The sequence below is a fragment of the Amphiprion ocellaris genome, chromosome 19 (assembly GCF_022539595.1).
Source record: "Amphiprion ocellaris isolate individual 3 ecotype Okinawa chromosome 19, ASM2253959v1, whole genome shotgun sequence".
Lineage (NCBI taxonomy): Eukaryota > Metazoa > Chordata > Actinopteri > Pomacentridae > Amphiprion > Amphiprion ocellaris.
Window position 1 is genome coordinate 6,308,104 of NC_072784.1, and position 22,370 is coordinate 6,330,473.

A 22,370-nucleotide genomic window follows, 5' to 3' on the forward strand; every position below is an offset into this window, starting at 1 on the left:
TAAATTATAAAATAATGCTAAAAAAATGCTGCAAACTATTCAAAAATTGTGAATTTTCAAGTGTAATCGACATAATGAGGCTCTGTCTGATTTCATTAGCAGCTTGCTGATCCCGGATTGACTTCAAGAAAAAACAGATGAATGTAAAGTGACTTTTATAACTGCTGGAGAAGCTCCCGGTGAAGCGTCAGCGGCGTGGAACAGGTCCGCCCGGTCTGCTGCTCCACTGCTTTTACTGTCGACACACCTGTTGGCCTGGGAGGGGCTGAGACAGGTGGACACTCCTTAACCGAGAGGAGACGCCACAAGAAGAGAGTGAGAGGAGAGAGCTGGAAGAAGAAACACACTGGGATTCAGATTACACTCGCTGGTCTGAGAGCTCTCCCAAGATGTCGAAGAAAAAGGAAGGCAGTGCAGTAAAGATAAGCAAGTGAGTGCACCGTGTGTGTGTGTGTGTGTGTGTGTGTGTGTGTGTGTGTGTGTGTGTGTGTGTGTGTGTGTGTGTGTGTGTGTGTGTGTGTGTGTGTGTGTGTGTGTGTGTGTGTCTTATGTTACTCTCTCTTGTCTAGTCTCATCTCTGTTGGATGGTTCCTGCTGTTTTCTTTACTACTGACCTGATTTGTTGTGTTTTTGTGATGTGTTTGCACAGTTTTTTTCCCTAGACAATAGTAGTAGTAGTAGCCGTAGTAGTGCGACAGTGATGTGACTGTTACCATTCATTCTGTAAAAGCTAAAGGAGAAGCTTTGGGAAATGAATGAACCCTCCTTTAACGTGTCACAATCTTTACCTGTTTACTCTGATAACACCACCATGTTACTAACTCCTTTATTTAACCCTCCTGTTGTCTTCATTTGCGGGCGGCAAAAAATATTGTTTCCTTGTCTGAAAAAAATCCAAAAATTCAGCAAAAAAAAAATTCCACAAATTTCTGAAAATTAGCAAAATCTTCAGGAAGAAAATTCCAATAATTCCTTAAAAGTTTCCCGTAAAAGTTTTATTTTAAAAAATCCCCCAAATTTGGCAAGAAAATCCTTGTAAATATTTTCAAACAATGAGTAAAAATCTTACAAAAAATCCTAAAAATATCTAAAGTGATTCCATATATATCAGTAAAACTAATATTTTCTTAAGAACATTCACAAAAAAATCTACCAAAATCCAGCGACTTTCGCTGGATTTTGGTTGATTTTTTTTGTGAATGTTCTTAAGAAACATTTTTAATATTTCTTTTTTTCCACCAAAAAATGTTCAAAAATTTCCCAAAAGTATTAAAAATGTGGACATCAGAAGTTTCATTGTGAAAATATATTTTTCTCCACATTTCCAAACTTGAAAACGGGTCAATTTTGACCGCAGGACAACAGGAGGATTAACCACCCTGCTACTTTCATGTATGTCTTTGCCCAGAGGGTGAATCATCAAAGTTGCACTAGATGTATTTGCGGTGCCACTTAACAGGCCGTTGTTCATGAAGCTGGCAGGTCAACAGGGAGCCTCCAGTGTTCTAATCCTACATCATAAAGAGGGCAGCCTGTTGTCATTGCTATGCAGTGGAACCAGTGGTTGTTTGATCAGAGGAGGGAGTTGACTCCTGTCGTGTTTTATGAAGCTGCACATGGCGATAAATGTGCGGACTCTGTGTCAGGGATTTATGCAACCTCCACCCCGGTCCTTTTAAACAGACTATCAGCTGCTTATCTCCTCTCTTGGATCGTTGGTGCTGCTTGACGCTGAGGTGTGACTCGACGCCACAGGCTTCAGAGAGTAGAGGATGAGGGAGAGGCAGGGCAGGGTCTTCTTCTGTGTGTCTTAATCCAGCCTGAACGGAAGTGAATGAGCATTTAGTTTGTGACATTCACATTGTCGAATAAACTCCAGTTGGATCGTTTGTTGTGTATCATGTTGGACTTTTGCAGCCAGAGATAAGATCCTGTGTGAGTTGGAGAAGCATTCAGACGCCTTATTAATATAAGAGGTTGACTTCTGCAATGAAATTACACCAATAAATGCCCTGCAATAAAAAATCAAACCTAAGTAGAAGTCTAATATAATCAGCAAAGTGTAGTAATTGGTGCAGAAAAATGCCCCCTATGACTGTTATACAGCTGTAGTTTATTAGATTATTGCTGCTCATTACTCATGTTAGCTCAGGTGGGGCTGTTTATAAACAGCTGTTTTATGTAATTAATAATTATTTTCATTCTCTATCGGTCTGCTGATTATGAATCTCATTCCACTGATTGTTTAGTTTGTAAAAAATGACAAGAAAATCTGTGCCTGTTGCTGTAAAACACTTAAGATATGCTCGTTTTTGCTTACAAACAGTCCAAACTTTACATTTATTACAAAAAATAATGTAAAATATCAATATTATTAAAAGGAAAAGCAGCAAAAACTCCCTTCTGAACATCATGTGTGCTCATAAGTTTACATCCTCTGGCAGAATTTGTAAAACGTTCTTTAGTGAAAACATGAATACAATTACGAGACAATAAATAACGTTGTCTGACCTTTAATCCTAACTGAAAGAAAAGTTTCAATATGATCAATCTAACTTAAGAGCACAACTGTAACTTAACCCTCCTGTTGTCCTCATTTACGGGCACCAAAACATATTGTTCCCTTGTCTGAAAAAAATCCAAAAATTCAGCAAAAAAATTCCTCAAATTTCTAAAAATTTGCAAAATCTCAGGAAGAAAATTCCAATAATTCCTAAAAGGTTTCCCTTAAAAGTTTTATTTTAAAAAAATCCCTCAAATTTGACAAGAAAATTCTTGTATATATTTTCAAAAAAATGAGTAAAAATCTTCAAAAAAAATCCTAAAAACATCTAAAGTGATTACATATATATCAGTAAAACTTGTAATATTTTCTTTAAGAACATTCACATAAAAATCAACCAAAATCCAGCAAATTTCACTGAATTTTGGTTGATTTTTTTGCGAATATTCTTAAGAAACATTTTTAACATTTCTTTTTTTCCACCAAAAAATGTTCAAAGATTTCCCAAAAATGTTGAAAATGTGGACATCAGAAGTTTCACTGTGAAAATATATTTTTTCCCCCCATTTTCAAACTTTAAAACGGGTCAATTTTGACCCGCAGGACGACACGAGGATTAAACAATGCATCATATTTGATGTTTGGCAAAATATATAAGGAGCTAAATGACTACAGCTGTCAAACAATCATATCAGAGTACAACAGGTTTGCTCAGTAACTTACTTAGTTACATTCCTCCTCTTTCATCAGTCAGCCTACTATGAGCTGTAAAGTCTGACTTCTCCTGTCACAACCGGGCTGTAAATTAATGGCACCGTTCATTTGATAGGAGCTGACAGGTTTAGTAGGAATGTCTGCGTCGCACACCGACAGCATTCCTGAGCGGAGGCGACCGGGGGACGCTCCCCTCCGCCTCCACCGTGTCCCCTGGTCCTGATCCTGGGTGTGTCGGCAGAAATAGTTGGCGTTCATATCACAGCGGAGGAGGAATCACAGAACAAACACTCAGAGAGCACGAAGACGTGAGGAAGTGTGTTCAGAGGGTTTCTCTGCTTTAAATGGTTGCAGCTGAAACACCAACTTTGGGATCATTTTTTGCTTAAAATGTTTTAAAAAGTGAAATTTTTTGGGTGCAGAAGTGCAAAAGCAACTTCTCTACAAACCCAGCAATCAAAATGTATTTACTCAATTATTGTAACTCAGTTAGGGTGAACAAACGTCCTGTTTTCATATCCTGTCCTGGCCGTCCTGGTTGTTTTTTAGAAAGAGATGAAAGTGTCCTAGTTTTTGTTGTTTTTCATTGGGCATTATTTGTTTTCATTTTTACAGAAGAGACATTATTTCTATCCTTATTTCATTTGTTATTTTTGAAACTTCTCATGATAAAACATGTTGAGTAACCTCTGACAAGCCTATTTGAATTTGCAACCTTGATAGTATTTGGGAATATAACAATTTTCTATCCATTCAGAGGAGGCATACTTTAAATGTGCTGAAATGATAAAGCATCTTTGAGTAAACTTCGAGTATCATTTGAGTGTCCTGGTTTTCGGTAATCAAAATATTGTCACCTTAAACCAAGTATATTCTTAAGTTTTTGTACTTCTTTTTCCAACTTAACTTGTACTTCATTGCATTTCACTGGAAAATATTTTACTTTTTCTCCACTGAAGGATTTATTTGACAAGAGTAGATCTCGGCTACTTTGAATTACTTTCAAGATTAAACACACAAAACATCTGATTGACGTTTAAAGTATGATGCATTTATGGACTAAACTATGCAGCAATATACAATAATGTGACACTTTTACAAGGAGCATCTGCCTTTAAGTACATTAAATGCTGGAATATTTTAACCCTTTGATGCACGAAATGGGTCCAAAATGACCCAAATCCAATGGAAAATGAGTATCTTCTGACCCACACTGTGCATCAAAGGCTTAAAGCTGTAGATGCTCTTGGAATATTTTTCTACAGATGTTGTTGCTACTTTATCTCTAAGTTTCCAGCACTTTCTCCCCCACCGTAGTGATGCAGTGCAGTTCTCATAGAAAGTGAAATGACTGATTTTTAGATTGTGCAAGTACGCAAACATGTCATTCCATCCCATTTACCGGAGCCTACACTTACTAACTTAAGGTATTAGCTTCCTCATGTCATCAAGTCATGCAGAAAGAAACATCTAAAGCAGGAGTGTCAAACCTGCGGCCCGCGGGCCAAAGCCGGCCCAATCAGTGACGACTTTGTAAAGTGTAAAAATTACAAAGAAGACATGAACAGCAAATTGTTCATTTTTAAAACTATAAATGTAAAATAAATTCTGAAACATGACAAGTTGTTTTGATCATAAAGTAAAATATTAGATTGCTCATTGTTCTTTTATCATTTTGTGTCTCATTTTTGTAATATTTTCTCTTGTTTTTGTTGTTTTTTGACTGACTTTTGTCGTTTTGCTTCCGGTTTTTGTCATTTTGTGTTTTCTTTTTGTCTCACTTGTGTTTTTTGTCTTTTTTTGTCATTTTGTGTTTTGCTTTATTCATTGTTTTGCGTATCATTTGTGTCATTTTGTGGGTTTTTTTTGTCTTGCTTGTGTTGTTAGTCTACTTTCTTGTCATTTTGTTTCCCGCTTTTGTCATTTTTTGTCTCTTGTCCATTTTTTTGTCACTTTTTGTTTTGTTTCGTGTCGTTTGTCTAATTTTTCTGGCATTTTGTGTCTCATTTTTGTAATATTTTGTCTTGTTTTTGTTGTTTTTTGTCTGACTTTCGTTGTTTTGATCATAAAATAAAATACTATATTGTTCAGTTCCAGATACCCTAAATGACTAAATGTTTTGTTACTTTGTAGAAACACTGTGATCTGGAAGTTGTAATGTGTAAATGATGAACTGAGGCATAATATTGTTGAAATTGACCTTATTTTTCTTAGGAATTTCAGGTTGTTCAACATGTTTTGTAAACAGAAAATTCCTTAAATGTGAACATTTTCAGAATGTATTATTTTGCACTAAAACAAAGGAAAAATTAGTTGTTGTGGTTGTTTATAGGTTATTATGCTCTGATTTAACTGGTCCGGCCCACTGGAGATCATATTGGGCTGAATGTGGCTCCTGAACTAAAATGAGTTTGACATTCCTGATCTAAAGGCCCAGGACTCTGTGATGAGCTACATTGTGACATTAGTCAGGAGCATTTTAACCTCCTCTCATCATCTCTCTGTGTTTCCACTCAGGGTTCTGGCCAATGACCTGGCCGCCGTGATTGCTCGCATGCAAAAAAATGCAGACCAAGTGGAGAAAAACATCCTGCAATCAGAGAAGCTGATGGCCGTGGTAAGAAGTCCACATGCAACAATGAAAATGTCACAACTTTAGTACCAGAGAGCAGTTACTTAACTCCCATCAAGCTGTCGTTAACGGTAGAAATAAATCTTTTCTGAGATCTGGTACCAATTCCATTCAATAAAAAATTCACAAGATCAGTCACATGAGCTTTGGAACACTTTTGCTAAACATCCAGAAGTCAAAAGGAGGGTTTGAACCTGACGAACACAACGTTGCGTCTCCTGTGCAGGACACAGAACGCCTTAGGAATCAGCCACTGATCCACCAAAAGGAGAACGCAGACAACCTGGCGGAGGCCGAGGGGCTGCTGAAGGATCTTTTCATGGACGTGGATAAAGCCAAGAAGCTGCAGCACCCGCAGGCGAAGGAGATAGAGAGAGAGTAAGTTGATTCTGGAGAATGACACACAAATTAAAACCTTCACAAACATTAGTGTTTGCCTGCCAGCAGACACACCTGAAACTGGTATACCTTCCAGATACGCTCGCCACAAACTGTCACTTCCACATTCCCTTTTACTGCTCTCCACCCGCCTCCTCACCTCGGAGTCAAATGCTTCTCTGTCTGTTTTCAGTGTCAGAAACCTCCATGACCGCTGGGCTAAGGACTGTGCTACCTACAGGGAGCTGTACGCCCAAGTCCAAGACCTGGATCTGACACAAAAGATCGACTGGGGACCTCTGCTGGATGAGAAACTGGTTAGTCGATGCGACGTCGACAACAAAATGTCTACAAGTTCACTCTTGGGTTGTGGTAGCTGAAACACTGAACTGCTGTGTGTTGTTCTGCAGAAACAGTTAAAGTCGGAGGCGTATGGTCCCAACCTGTCTGATGCAGAGAAGCAGATTGCAGCACATAACATCCTTCACCAGGCGATCGAGGCGTACGACAGCCAGCTGCAGGCCAACAACACGACCTCACGGGTAACAGCACGGAGGAAACACATGCAGCACTCTGCAGAACGACACGCAGGACCGATCATTCACCTGATTCTTAATGTTCTGTGTTCTTAGGAGCAGTACGCCGCCCTCAGAAAGAAATATGAAGACCTTTTGGTGAGTTGTTCAGTCAGGAGAAACTATAGTTTACTGACAAAGTGGGCTCTTTTCATTACAATTCTGTGGGGTTTTCTTCCACAAATTTGCTGTATTCAGATATTTTTTAACTTTACAAAAACATCCCAACTTTATTTTTTAGATTTATTTATTTTAACACTAATCTTATTTATGTTTTAAAAATATTTGTAGTTTATTTAATTGATTTATTCTAGTCTTGTCTACTTTTATCTGTTTTAAATGTGTATTTTAGACATTTTGCATTCTTTAATTATAAACAAAAGAATTAAAATGAATTATTAATTTTATTTTTCAGTTAAAAAAAATCATTATCTTTTTCAGGATTTTTTGTAATTGTTTATTTGTATTGTAGTGTATTTATTCTACTTTTATGTAGATTTTATGCGTCATAAGTGGTGTTTTACAGCCACTTTTAAGATCTGTTTTGTTCATATTAAGGAACCGAAGACTTGCAAAGTTCTGCCTTTAATTAATTTTAAAACACTTAAGAATTCTAATTCTAATTCTTAAGTGTTTTAAAATTAATTAAAGGCAGAACTTTGCAAGTCTTCGGTTCCTTAATATGAACAAAACTGATTTTAAAAGTGGCTGTAAAACACCACTTATGATGCACTGGTGTAAATATTTTAAGATTTAATTCAAACCTCAGCTATTTCCAGATATACACGCCCTCTGTTCATACTATTTGGACCCATTTCACTCATTTATAAGGTCAACTCAAGAACAACATTTAACCAGACATTAGCTACACACTCAGATATCCTTTATTTGTTCAATCACATTTTAAAGAATCACTTTAGTGTCAAATAAAGGCCTACAACACACCAACAAAGGCCAGTCCAGCCTCAGGAGACTCGCTGAAGCTCTGCTCAAAACAGGCTGCAGATGGAAAAGCACCGATTGCAGCAGTAGAAGAAGACTGGTTGTATTGTTTGAAGGGATCCGAGGGGTGTGTGTTCTTCTATATGTTGTGTCTATATCTCATGTGTTCTGCAGGAGAGTTCCCAGCTCCGGCGCAATCACCTGGCCTCCCTGCACGAGTACATGCAGAGCTGCAGTAAGGAGCTGATCTACCTGTCAGGCCAGCAGGAGAGGCTCCTCCAGAGGGACTGGAGTGACCGCATGGTCGACCCCTCAGGCGTCCGCATGGAGTACGAGGTGAGGGTCCGGGGAAGGTGACAGCAGTAGTAGCAGATGAGGGTCAATATATAATAGCGGGACTTTCTGTATTGTAGTTGACAGGCATCATAGTTGACATTTTTGCTGTTTTCAGGCCTAAAATCAACACGGCCGCCTATAACCAAACACAAGATTCTTCTAAATATTATATATACAATTGAGTAAAATTGAAATTGAAAGTTATTTATAAAGATATTGTAGTAAACCTGTTGACATGCCATAAATCCACACTTGACTCAGACACTACTTTATATTAAATAACTCAGAAAGCCTTGGAGTCTTGTCAGTCTTTTCTTCAGGAGGAAATGACATCGTGTGGAGCAGGTCATGTGATCTGGAATTAACACACTTCCTTGAGAGGTGTTTTTGTAATGAGTAACTTAGCTGAAAGTGATTTCTGGGACAGAGATACAATTTTTTAATTTCCACATGAAATTTGATATATTTCCCAAAAATAAACATCTGTCATGATTATCTCAACTTAATAAAAAGAACACAAAACTATTTCTGAATAAGCTCATTTTATTATTGTTTAGCTAATTAGATGGTGGTTGTTATTAAATCAGGATGGTTATTTAGTTGACATTTTACTGATATCCAGTCATTTTTTATTAATAAGTTTTTGTTTAAATTAATAAACACTTATGGAATTTGTAAAGACATGATCAAAATGAACATAAAAAACATCTTTTTTTTTACTTTTAATAAAAATGTATGTAAGATATATCCTGTGGACTTCAAAAATCCCTAAATTATATATTGACCCATGTAGCTACTCTGTTTAATTGAGCCAACATGGAGCTGGACGTCTTCACAGCTTCACAGACTTTAAGATTCTGCTTCTACTTTTAAGAGCATCTGAGGAAAAATGTTCTTTACTTTATAATATTAAAGGTCCCATATGGTGAAAATTCGATTTGTATTGTGTTTTTTGCTTGTTACAAATTTTGAGGTGTAACATAAAAGCTATTAAGAAAAAAACGACATTTACTTCTGATGTTAGTTAGGCTTGAACTCAGTTCAGTTCAATTTTATTTATATAGTGCCAATTACAGGTCAAATTGTCTCAAGATGCTTTACAGAACCCATATGCTCATATGCCTTCCCCACAACTAGGTGGCCTCCCAGCTTTACAAGTCAGTCAGATTTCAGCCCAGGTGCTGTGTAACACCTTAGTGGCAAATCAGTGGTCCAGCTGAAACTATGAGTGACACAGACAGTGTGTTCTTCCTGAAAGGAGACAGAAACAGCTGCAGTTTGCTGGTTTTCAGAGTAAAAAAAACATTTACAAGAGAAATACAAGAAGGAGTTATACAGTCATGGTGAAATTAATTGTTTTTTGAGCTGTAAAACTGAAAGATACACCGTGAGGTCATGTGAGACTTTGATTCATTTCCTAAAAAGTTGTACAATATGCTCCCCATGACATGAATCTTTTTAGGCCTGCATTTATATAATCTTTGTGTAGCTTCATGTAATCTACCGGCATCTTTTATTACTACTATCTCATATCAATACTTTTGGGAGAATCTGAGTTAAATACTTGAGCAACTGGCATGTTTTCTTCATCACGTATTTGTGTTTATATGCAGAAATTCAAAACTAATGGACTGCTGGCACACGAGCGTGAAGTCAACCAGCTGCAGGACGAAGGAGACTATCTGGTGGAAATAAAACACCCCGGCAGCCCAACGATAAAGGTATCAAACATCAGAAACAGATGTCAACGATGATAAATCATCTTACAATACAGCTGCATGATGTCAGATTTATCAGCACAACCGAACAGAATATAATCCAACTAAATTTAGTTACAGTTTAAGGTGCTATTATCACACTTGACCTTGTTTTATTGAACTTATCCAGGCTGTTTTCTCCCGACTAGATCCTTGCTTGTGTTGTATCTACTCTCAGATGTACGTTGCTTTGGATAAAAGCGTCTGCTGAATGAAAATGTTGAACTGTAAGTGATCTTCTGCTGCTGTTTCTGTCAGGCACACCGAGACACAGTGCGGGCCGAGTGGCAGGCCTTCCTCAACCTGTGTCTGGCACAGGAAGCCCACCTGGACAACATCGATGAATACAAGAAGGTGAAGATTAGCACACCCTGACTAAGATAAAACTCCTTCTACTAAATCCCATGTTTCCTCTTCGCTGTAATTCATTGTTATCTGACTGTTGGATGCAGTTCCAGCTGGATGCGGAGCAGCTGTCGGACTCCCTGGACAGACTCGACTCCACTCTGGACCCGAAGTCTTTGGCCAACAAGAGCAAACCTCAGGTCCTTCTGGCGCTGGAGGTACAACAGACGTTTCTCATGTCATGGTTTCACTGCAGGTCTGGATAAGTCTGAGATAAAATGTATTTTATGTGAAACCTACAGTAGATCTCAAGAACCGGTTACTAAGAAGTAATTTAAAGCTGCTGTAGGTATTTTTAAGGAAGCTTCAATCAATGAAGCTCCTACCTTGTGGCAGAATATTCAGCTCTGACTTGAGTCTGGTTGGAAGAAGCATTCAGATCCTTTACTTAAGTAAAAGTACCAATACAGCGATGTAAAATACTCTGTCCTGCATGAAAAATCCTACTTAAGTAAAATTATTAGCAGAAAAATGTAATTAAAGTCCAAAGTACTGCTGTGACTGATATATTCTTATATCTGACAACATTTAAATATTAACAGTGAAGCATCCGTGTGTCAGCAGCTTGTTTCTGTTGTAGCTGCTGCAGGTGGAGCCTGTTTGAAATACTTTATATCCAGTTTTATATCCAGTTACAGCAGATAAACCTGATGAATGGGAGAGGAAAGGAGGAAAAAAAAGAGTTCTGATTCACAAATCTGTTTTCGGACTTCTTCTCTGAGCTTTGATTTTTGCTGCAATATTGTATCATTTGAACTTCTATTGAAATGAGACCATGTGAGAAGTTTAGAGGGAAAAAATTACTGTTTGTTGGAGCTTATAACAACTCACAGACATCTGAAATGCCAGCTTGGCTACATATGACTTTATGGAAGAAGATAACCACTGATTTAATCTTTAACTGTGTTTTAAAAGTTTATTATATTATCCATTGTGTAAAATCTTGATCTTAAAAGTAACTTAAGCTGTCAAATAATTGTGGTGAAACAGAAAGTATAGGAAGACTGGAAACATAAAATGAAATAAAATAAAATGGATATAAGTAAAACACAAGTACCTCAAAATTGTACTAAATTACACAGTTGAGATTGAGAAACTTACTTTCCATTAGTATTCATAGCTACATTCACTAGAAGAAAAAAGTCTTTCTTCAGACATAAATCTGCCACTGAAGTATTTGCTTCTTTTGATCAGTGTCGATCAGTCCCAGTTGTTAAAGAGGTACACATGCATCAAACAACTTAGCCATGTGTAGGAATAACAGTTTTTAATCTAATTATAATGTCTGCTCAGAGCAGGAAGAGACAATTTAATACTGCATCAACCAACCTGCTTCACCTGTGATTTAGAAAATCCTTGTATTTGACTCAGTGATATATTGCTCTGCAAACTACACAGTTTGTATGTTCAATTTCTCTGTCAAATATTTAATCATTATGTAAATTGAGAACAAATTTCAAATATTTGTGATGTTTCAACAGAAATGACTGCAAAAAAGAAAATTAGCTGAAACAAATAGAAAAGCAGTCTGTAGAAAGTCACCTTTTCAGTTCTACAAGTTTTAGTCAATATTTAGGTTCTTCACCTCCTGTGTTGACTTACAGTATTTGTTTAGTTTTTATAGCTTGCTTCTGAAAAGTAGGTTTACTGACTCGTATGAATAACTTTGCTGAACAGATCTTTTTACATGAGCCCATATTTCAGATTTGAGATGGTTTTAGATTGAACTTTTCAGATAATTTCTTGTAAGAAGCCTCCAGATGTCAGACTACAATCAAAGAGCCTTAACCAGGTTTAAATGGAATCACAAAAATCCATTCTACGCTACCCGGCCAAAAAAAAAAGTCACATACACTAATATTTTTGCTGAACTGCCTTTAGCTTTGAAAATACCACTCATTCCTAGTGGCATCATTTCGATAAGCTTCTGCAGTGTCACAGCATTTATTTCTGTCCAGAGATGCATTAATTTTTCACCAAGATCTTATATCAATGATGGAAAAGTCTTCTCCAGCACACCCCAAAGATTCTCAATGGGGCTGAGGTCTGGACTCTGTGGAGGACAATCCATCTCATGCTCCCTGATCCACTCATTCTCAATGTGACCCCATGAATCCTGACATCATCATCTTGGAACATGTCCATGACCATCAGGGAAGAAAAACTCCACTGATGGAAAGACCTGATCATTCAGTATCTTCAGGTAGTCAGCTGACCTCATTCTTTGGGAACATAACGTTGGTGAACCTGACCAACCCCAGATCATAACTCTAACCCCCACAGGCTGGTAGACACTAGCCATGATGAGTGCATCACTTCATCTGCCTCTCTTCTTACCCTGATGCCCTCATCACTTTGGAACAGGGTAAATCTGGACTCAGACCACATTTGTTCCTCAAAGACGATGGTTCTCCACTATCCTTCAGATTTTAATAGTGCGTTGGATGGTCCTTAACTTGATTTTAGTAGTTTCAGAAATCTCTGAAGTGTACCTCTGCCTGTTTGACTGATGGTGACATGCTGATATTTGTTGCTGTTTGATGCTGACAGTATGTATCGTCTTCAGGGAGATGAACCAGCCATGAGCAGGAATGAGCAGCGTCTGGCTGCACTCAGGGAGCTCAGCAGCAGCGTTGTGCCTCTGAAGTTACGCAGAATCCAGCCCACCAAACCCACCACGGTCGTGTCCCTGTGCGACTGGGCAGATGAGGAGGTAGGACGTCGTTTACGAGCTCTCACTTTATAATAGAGATGATATTTGCCTGTCAGAAGCTTTACAAATGTAGTAAAAATGTCTCTGTGTGATGTAGGACTCAGTGAGACGCGGTGACACGCTAACCCTGAAGTCCAACTCTGATAATAAGGACTGGGAGGTTCAGAACAGCAAAGGGAAGATCAAAACCCTCCCTGGGGCGTGTTTCATGATCCCACCCCCTGATGCTGAGGCCCTGGAGACAGTAAACAGGTACTGTACAAACTGTGTCACTTTCATTGTTTCTTTCGGTGTTTAGAAGGTAAACCCCAACCCTGACTGATGAGTCGCCTGCAGTGGATTTTAAATAAACCTTTCGTCTCTGTGTGTTCAGGCTGGACAAACAACTGACAGACCTAAAGAGCCGCAGGTCTGCTCTGATAAGCTCCTTGAAGAACCCCAATGTGGAGGTGGTTCGCCCTCAGAAGGCAGGTGAGGACAACAATCACTTCACTGTTTCTTATTTTCACCACAAAAGAAGGAATGTTGCTGCTTACCTAAGTTTCTCATTGTGGAATTGTTCTCTCTTCTCCTGCTCAGCTGCAGTGCAAAGTGCTCCCGAGGACCCCAAAGCTGCAGAGCTCATCAGTGAAATCGACAGGATCAACAAGGCTCTGGATAAGAGTGAGAAAGAAATCCTGAGCCGACTGAGGACCCCACTAGACAGCTGCAACCCTGCCCAGGACCTGGCAGACCGGCTGCAGGAGCACGAGGTGGCAGCACTCTGCTTTACTGAAACCACCAAGGTTACAGTCCAATTAAATAACTCATTCTGAAACAACGTCTTTGCCTTCCAGAAATCTGCTCTGAATCTGAAGAAGCTGGAGTCGGAGAAGTCTGCCATCCAGAGAGAGATGGATCCCATTCTGGCCAAGAAACCTCTGGGACCCAACGCCTCGGTGCTGCCCCCTAAACTCAGCGCTGCCAACAACAAGATCCACGACCTCAACACACTTATTGATCTTTATAATAAAAAGTAAGAGGAACAGAATGAATTTATAGCATAACACATTCCTTCTCGTACGAATAAGGATTGCTCAATTCAGTACACGTGATGTCAGCAAACTGTTGGCAAATATTGCTTTTATTTAAACTACAGGTTCACATGTTAGTAGATGAGATGGCTGGTGTTTCTGCAGTGGATGCCATTGATTAATAGTTATTTTTAATCTATTCCTTTATTATTGTAAAGATGCACCTGTTGTGACTCAGTCTGCCAGCTAAGGCCAGTGATGATCAGGCAGTTTTGCCAAACACGTAGTCAAAAATCAATTCTGGATCAACAGTTAGAGTCTCCAAAAAGTTGTCAAGAAAGAGTCTTCAAGCAGTCTTTAGAGTCTTAATAATGTTTATTCAATACAGAGGCTGTATGAACAAACATGAGCAAAATCTCGAGATTTTAATTGACTACACAAACCCTTACATCGTCTTATATAACTTCTCTTAAACACTCCTCTTCTGTTCTGGAAGGCCACAACCCATCGTCTTAAGACCCAGTCAGGGTCTTGAGGCACTTCCAGTCTCATGCCTTATATGGGCTTCATGGGCTTCCGTTGGGTTGCCGCTTTCCACAGGATTATTTAGTGTTCATAACTTATGTTGACACGTTAGGTCTTCCAATCTTATCATTGTTTGCTCTTAAATTAGATTCACTCATCCTATTCGTATGATTTTGTCATTTGTTCAATCTTAAAATGCCACAACACACCTCTTTGTGAAAGTTTTTTTTTTTTTTTTTTAACAATACACTAGTTTTCTTTGTTGGTACTTAACTCATCTGTTTCTCTTCTCTCGTCAGATCTACAACCTCCATGTTCCTGGAGAAGCAGATCAAGAACGTAGATGGTATCGTCTCCAGGTTCGAGGAGCAGCTAGCTAAAGATGGCGCCATTCTTGATCAACCCAACGCTCTTCAGAGTCGCAACCAGAAGCTGCAGGTGCTGTATTTTAAAAATCAAAGGAACTTATAGGGATACAGAACATGAGATGGCCTGAGGAGGCACAAATGTGTGGGTTTTTTTCATCTTTATTTTGTCAAACAGGCAATTGGTAAAGATGTTGCCTCGAGGAAAGATGAGCTGAATAAATTAGGCAGAGAGCTGGAACTGACGGAGAAGGCATGCAGCTCCCTGAGGCAGAGCTTCCATGAATACTGTCATGACATCCTCCGCCAGAGGAATCAGGTGAAAAACCTGAAGAACCGTTACACAAATGTCAATAATCAACTCCAGGAGAGGTGAGTTGAAAAAAACAAATCATGCAAAATTATAGCTACTGCACCTGTGCGTCTTTTTCACTTAAACATATGTGTAAATGTTTTCCTTCTAGATCTGGTCTTGTACAAAAAGCAACCAATAAAAACCAAGATTTCCAGAATGCTGTTCAGTCACTGGATTTCTTCTTGGTCAATTTGCCCAACAATACGATCAAACCTACTGATGACGTAGCACAGATAACAGCCAAGCAGAACTCCCAGAAGGTGAATGGAAGTATTTCTTTACATATGTTAACCATTTGTGAAAATATGTGTTGAAATCTGTACAAACTGTTCATGAACGATCCGTTGCTATATTTGGAGAAAGTGCTTAAAACGATAAAAAAATGTGTTGGACTCATTTTGTTTTGTTTTTTTAATGACAAAATGTTTCTTGTCTAAGTATTGACATAATAATGCCGTTTGAATTGAGTGATGCTTATTGAATATTGCCTCTTGTTTAGAGGGTGGTGGAGGACATTGCAAAGAAATCAGACGATTTAGACCGAGTCCAGGACCTTTCCCGTGACCTGCAGAGCGTTTTAAATGTGAGTTCAGACGCTACAGTCATCTATTTGAAGCACAACATTAAGAGCACTCAATCCTTCAATGTTTAAATATACTTCCTTCCAGGAATATGATACTAAGTCACACACTTACCGTCGCATTCTGAATGATGAGAGTGATGACGATGACGATGAAGATGAGGTGCCAGTTCCAAAGAAACGCCAAACTTCCACTCTGGCTCAGGGTGTACAGAGAACGGTATAGTTTTAGACAAATTCGAAGTCAGAGAATATTACTTTTATCTGTCATCTACAGTTTTTAAACTATTGTGTTTCTACTACAGGAGAAAGATCTACTGAACCTCTTTTCGAAGGTGTCTGCAGAGAACAACCAGCGACTCAGTCAGCTGGGGACGGCGAAGAACATTAAGGCTCGGGTATGATCATATGGAATTAAAATGCTCTCAGCAACACCTCTCATTCCTGGTAATTTCTGCATTTGACCTTCTGTTTCTCGGTGTGCTTTCATCTGGTTGCAGAATGAAGAACAAGTCAGTCAGGTAGTTGTCAGTCAGCAGCTGCAGCTACAGAGCCAGCAGAGGGACCTGCAGGAAACTGACAGCCTGAAAAAGGAATTAAGTGAGGAGGTTGCTAGGCGCCTGCATGCTGAAAGAGACCTGGAAACGTACCGTAAGAGGTTTTTGTCTCTGAGGAACAGGAGAGGAGTGGAGAGGTTGGAGGAGAAGGAGGTGGTGCAGTATTACCGTGACCCCAAACTGGAGGTGGAGCTACAGTCTCTGAAAAACCGCATCCAGGACGAAGAATTTAAGAGGTCAAGAACCCGTTCGGAGATAGAAATATTCAACGAGAAGATTATTAAACTGGAATTAGAGCTGACCAAAATCGAACCTAAACTAGTCACCAAGGTGCTCACTGAATACGAGAGAGACCCCCAGCTTGATAAAGAGGCAGCTAGGATTAGAGAAGAGATGCAGAGGATACGCCTGGAGCTCGAGACGAGAGACACCGAGTCAGTTCAAGTGAAAACTCAGATCACAGTTCTGGCTCAGCAGAAGCCAAAAATCAGGGAGAAAGTTGTCAAAAAGGAAGTGGTGAGGCTTGAAAAAGATCCTGAGATGCTGAAAGCTGTTCTCACATTCCAGAACGACATCGTGGAGGAAGAATCACGGTGCAAGTCCCTAAACGATAGCATATTTACCATCAGGGGCCAGATTAACACCCTGGAGAGAGTCATACCCACCATCCAACCCAAGATCGTCACCAAGGTGGTGAAGCAAGTACAGCAGGATCCAGAGGTGCTGGATGAGTCAAAGAAGCTACGTACTGCCTTGGGAGAGGAGAAGGACGAGAACGCTATCTTGATGAAGGACCTGACCACCCTGCAGCTACGTTACGGAGAGGTGGAGAAGCTCAGGCAGAAAGTGGAAGTCAAGGAGATCATCAATGAGATTTACAGAGTGGACCCCGAGACAGAAGTCGAGCGGCTACGTCTGAAGAAAGAGCTTCAGGAGTCAGGCCGAGGCCGTGCGGACCTGGAGAAAGAAATTTCCACAGTGACAACAACTCTAACTACCCTGCGCGCTCAGAAGCCCAAAGTGGAGTACAAGGAGGTGACCCAAGAGGTGATCAAAGAAGAGAAGAGCCCTGAGGTTATGAGGGAATTACAAAGGCTGAGCAACCAAGTTTCCCGTCTGCAACTCAACTATGACACCACCCTGGAGCTGCTGATCCACCTCCGCAAAGAAAGAGATGAGCTGAAAGTAGAAAAATCCAAAGTGGAGACAAAGCTTGTGAATAAAGAGATCATTAAATATGAGAATGATCCTCTCTTGGAGAAAGAGGCTGACAGACTTCGAAGGGATGTAAGAGAAGAGATTCAACAGCGCCGCACTGTGGAGGAATGTCTCTTTGAGCTACAGAACCAATACATTGTCCTGGAAAGACAGAAGCCAGAAGAGAAAATCGTAATGCAGGAGGTGGTTCGTCTTCAGAGGGACCCCAAGCAGATCGTGGAACATGATAAATTAAACAAGGCATTGGATGATGAGATGAAAACCCGTAGAAAGCTTGAACTGGAGGTCAGACAGCTCAGAGCTGTGGTGAAAGAAAAAGAAAGCGCCCTGGATCAGATGGATGATCGTCAGAAGAAGATTCAAGTAGAGTCAGAGCTCAGACAGATCAAAGCTCGTATTCTTGAGCTGGAGAATTCTCCACCACCTGTTGAGGAAAAGATCATAATTGAGGAGGTCCTGAAAGTGGAGAAGGACCCTAAGCTGGAAAAACTCACTGAGGGTATACGTTCTGACCTGGAGACTGAAGGCAACAACTGCAGCCGTCTAGAGAGGGAAATTCGTAACCTCAGGCTAAAGCTGGAAATTCTGCAAAAGGAGAAGTCAGTTGAGAAGGTCGTATACAGAGAGGTTGTTCGTGTGGAGAAAGATCCAGCAGTGGAAGCTGAAAGAGACCATCTCAGAGAGCTCGTAACACAGGAGAGAAATCTGAGGCGGGACCAGGAAGATAACCTTCAGACCATTAGCATCAAAATTAGCCATCTGCTGACATCAAAGTCTTCGACTTCTCAAGAGGAAAACACTCTCATTGCCAACAGAGATGCTCTGCAGAGAGAAAAGGATGATCTCCTGAAACAGCTCAGAATGCTGGAGGCTCAGAGACAGACCATCAACATATCATTCCAGCAGCAGTCCAAGCTGATGAGCGAGAGGAACCAGTTGGCTCGGCAGAGAAGTCTTAAGACATCCACTGAAATACAGCATCTGGAGAAGGAGATCCTGAATGAGAAGGACAAAATACACCAGAGAGAGACGCTCATCATTGAGTTGCAGAACAACATTAAGAAAGAGGATCATTCTGAAACTCACACCAGAGAGACAAACCTCTCCACAAAAATCTCCATCCTGGATCCAGAAACTGGTAAAGACTTGTCTCCCTATGAGGCCTACTTACAAGGACTAATTGATCGGAACCAGTACATTAAACTGTCAGAGCTGGAGTGTGACTGGGAGGAAATCACTTCAACTGGTCCAGATGGGGACACGACAATATTGCAGGATCGCAAAAGTGGGAAGCAGTACTCCGTCAAGGACGCTCTGAAGGCTGGCCGCATGACCGAGTACGACATGATTCGCTACAGGGAAGGGAAAATGACCATCTCTGAGTTTGCCCTCCTTGTTGCAGGGGAAACACATAAGCCAGTTGTTCCTGTTCCAATTGTTCCTCCATTAACCCCAAGATCTCCTACTAAACCCATGCCAACCTCTCCCTTGAGCTCCATGCCGAAGTCGCTGAGGTCCTCCTACCCCAGCCTGAGCTCTCAACACAGCAGCAGCTTGACTAACCTCAGCTCTACAGCGGGCGATGAGTATTTCCCGATCTCAGGGATATTTGACAACACCACTGAAAGCCGCATGTCTGTGAGAAGCGCCCTCACCCGCAAGCTCATCGATGCCGACACAGCTCTGAAGCTCCTGGAGGCGCAAGCGGCCTCCGGTGGAATCGTTGATCTCACCAAAAAGGACAAACTGTCCGTCCACAAGGCAGCCGAACACGGTCTCATTGACTCGAGCCACATGTACAAGCTTCTGAACGCTCAGAAGGCCTTCACTGGAGTTGAGGACCCTGTGACCAAAGAACGTCTCGCAGTGGGGAAGGCGGCACAGAAAGGGTATATTCCCCAAGAGCAGGCCAGGCGCTACATGGAGGCGCAATACCTGACCGGTGGGTTGGTGGATCCCTCTAAAGCAGGTCGCCTCACCGTTAAAGAAGCCCTCGCCACCAAACTGATCGACAGCACGACAGCAGATGAGCTGCAAGATGAGACCTCCTACACAAAGGAGCTGGTAGATCCCATCAGCAAGGAGAAGATCTCCTACAAACAGGCGATGGACCGCTGTAAGAGAGACATCAGCACAGGACTCCTGCTGCTTCCTGTGGCCTCCACCGATGCTTCAAATGCTCCGTCGTACTCAAACTACCGCTTCAACTCCCCTTACAACAAATACTAGATATGATTTTAACCCTCGTGTTGTCCTGCGGGTCAAAATTGACCCGTTTGAAAATGTGGGAAAAAAATATATTTTCACAGTGAAACTTCTGATTCACACAAATTGACATTTTCAATATTTTTGGGAAATCTTTCAACATTTTTTGGTGGAAAAAAAGAAACGTTAAAAATATTTCTCCAGAACATTCACAAAAAATCAACCAAAATCCAGCGATTTTTTGTGAATGTTCTTAAAGAAAATATTAGAAGTTTTACTGATATATATGTAATCATTTTAGATATTTTTAGGATTTTTTTGTAAGACTTTTACTAATTTTTTGACAATGTTTACAGGAATTTTCTTGCCAAGTTTGGGGGATTTTTAAAAAATAAAACTTTCAAGGGAAACTTTTAAGGAATTATTGGAATTTTCTTCCTGAAGGTTTTGCAAATTTTCAGAAATTTGGGGAAGTTTTTGCAGAATTTTTGGATTTTTTTCAGACAAGGAAACAATATTTTTTGGTGCCCGTAAATGAGGACAACAGGAGGGTTAAATACTAGTGCTGGAGAGTATATGGTGACACAAATTAAGATGTGTAGAAGGAATTTTAAAAAATGATGTGTTCATAAACACAAATTTTAAAACTGGAAATTTTGGAAAAGTTTTGGTCGGACTGTATATGTGGATTTTTTTTTTCAGTACTACTTTGGTCTGCTGTAAAAATGAGGGTAATTTTTGTTATAAATGGTAATTGTTCTTCAGCATTCTGAAGTAAAATCCTTTATAAGGGCTTGTTTAATTCCATAAGCATCCTGTTCATTTTTCTGTCCTGTTGTTTAGATTTTAAACTAAAGAATCTTTGCTACGTTGATATGTAAACTGAGTCCATTTAGTTTAATAGAAAAGGTTTGGGGGCTTACATAGCACTTGTCACCATCATGACCAAAATGGGTTGAATATTACGTCTAATATTGTAAAACTCAGTTGGAGAAAACGTGTGAAGAACATTTGCTTTTTTCCAAAGATTTTTTTAGTTTTTTTTTTCTTACATTCGATGGAACACAAGACAAACAAAAACCAAGAAGGGAGGTTTGAGTTGAGGTTGAGGTTGGGGCAGGAGGCCAAAAGTCAGATCTAGATGAAGTAAATACTGTTTACTGAACAGTTAGATCATATCGTACTGCAGGTTTGAAGACGAAAAGATTCCATTTCATTTAGACAACAGTCTGGCATCCAGTAAATGGAAAGTTCTGACATCTGCTATGAATCTAAAACATAACTGGGAACTAAAACATAAAACAATACCAAATGTAAGGCATTAAAATAACTCAGAATTGCAGTATTTCCAGCTACAGAAATGTCTTTGTTGTACTAAACTTTAGTCTGAATCACAACACATTTCTTTTAGCTCATTCTGTTTAGGTAAACTGTACGGGATCAAACAAGTCAGCACACAGCACAGATCTTTACACCTTTTCAAGGCTAAGATTTTTTTTCTCCAGATTTTTTATTTTTTTGTCCAGAATGAAATATCTCAACAATTACAAAATAGATTGCCGTCACATTTTATGCAACAATTATGGCACCTCAGGAAGGACTTTGTTGATCCTCTTGACTTTTCCTCTAGCACCACCTGGTTGACATTTGTGGCTCTGACAGCTCAGTTATTTGCTGTGTTTTAGTGCTAATTAGCAAACTGATTCGACCTTTAGTTAAACTGGGATTACACCGAGGTACGAAGGCCTCGTATACAAGGTAAGAAAATAAAAGACGTATTCACACAAATAAGAAAGTGCACGATAGGTCAAGAAGGGGCAGGGCGTGGCTGGTTTCTTACCTCGGGGGGGCGTCTTGCCCCAGTTTACCATACAGCGGTTGTAAGCTTCTGTGAGTCATATGCTTGGAAATGATGGATTAAGGATAGAGATTAAATATGACTCACGTACAAGCATGTTGTGCGTTAAGGTTAACAAGGTCAAACTCTGCGTTGGTGATGAGGTGTGCGTCTGATACCAGACCAGACAAAGACATCGGTAACACGCAGATCACTGAAATATTAAAACCGCTGGTCTTTGTGTGGTTCCACGTTGCCTTTTCTGATCAGCAAATGAGCCCTATAGACAATTATTTACAGAAAGATGAACAGAAAGGTCTGAAATGTCCATCTTACTTTGCTTAAAATGCAATATTTCCTGATGTGCTGTCTGTCAGACCATTTCTGAGCCCTCAGTGGAGTAAATGGTGTTGATGTGGGAATATGTGGCCTCTGCGCTGGGATGTCTGTCCACCAGATTACCCGCTGACTGGAAAGGCTTTGTGGGATTACTGCACATGAGCCTGTCTGGAGGCCGAAGTGGCCCCACTCTGTGTCCAGACGGGGTTTGAAGGATGTTCCCTGATGGTTGGGTCATCCTCACTGAGAGAAGTTGACCAACAGTGATGCTGTAATGACAAACCCAGCTTGCAGAATGTGCTGTTAGCCTCAGATTACGGTTGTTTTCAGTCAAATTCTGGGTTTTGTGTTGCTTATTTTAGGAATGTTGTGACGTCAGTGCCTCTGTAATCACTATATACCCAATAAAACCTGGAGTAGA

The 22,370-nt window shown here is 40.1% G+C and overlaps 1 protein-coding gene across 1 annotated transcript; it reads left to right on the plus strand.

The window, feature by feature from the left end:
- The first annotated feature begins 271 nt into the window (after window positions 1–271).
- On the plus strand, window positions 272–22,370 carry evplb (envoplakin b). Its single transcript, XM_023269291.3, has 22 exons — window positions 272–430; window positions 5,735–5,834; window positions 6,076–6,227; window positions 6,421–6,544; window positions 6,638–6,769; window positions 6,860–6,901; window positions 7,919–8,080; window positions 9,694–9,801; window positions 10,096–10,191; window positions 10,290–10,400; window positions 12,809–12,955; window positions 13,053–13,207; window positions 13,329–13,426; window positions 13,535–13,707; window positions 13,792–13,970; window positions 14,793–14,931; window positions 15,037–15,230; window positions 15,323–15,473; window positions 15,713–15,796; window positions 15,882–16,013; window positions 16,099–16,191; window positions 16,294–22,370. Exons 1-22 carry the CDS (start codon window positions 390–392, stop codon window positions 19,795–19,797), a joined length of 6,117 nt encoding a protein of 2,038 aa, XP_023125059.2. The 5' UTR covers window positions 272–389; the 3' UTR covers window positions 19,798–22,370.

Bases quoted from the DNA above. Each gene is read 5' to 3' on its own strand.
- evplb (XM_023269291.3), top strand. From the start codon at position 390: ATGTCGAAGAAAAAGGAAGGCAGTGCAGTAAAGATAAGCAA. The intron at 14,932-15,036 runs GTGCTGTATTTT...TTTGTCAAACAG, and splicing joins GTCGCAACCAGAAGCTGCAG to GCAATTGGTAAAGATGTTGC. The intron at 15,797-15,881 runs GTGAGTTCAGAC...ACTTCCTTCCAG, and splicing joins ACCTGCAGAGCGTTTTAAAT to GAATATGATACTAAGTCACA.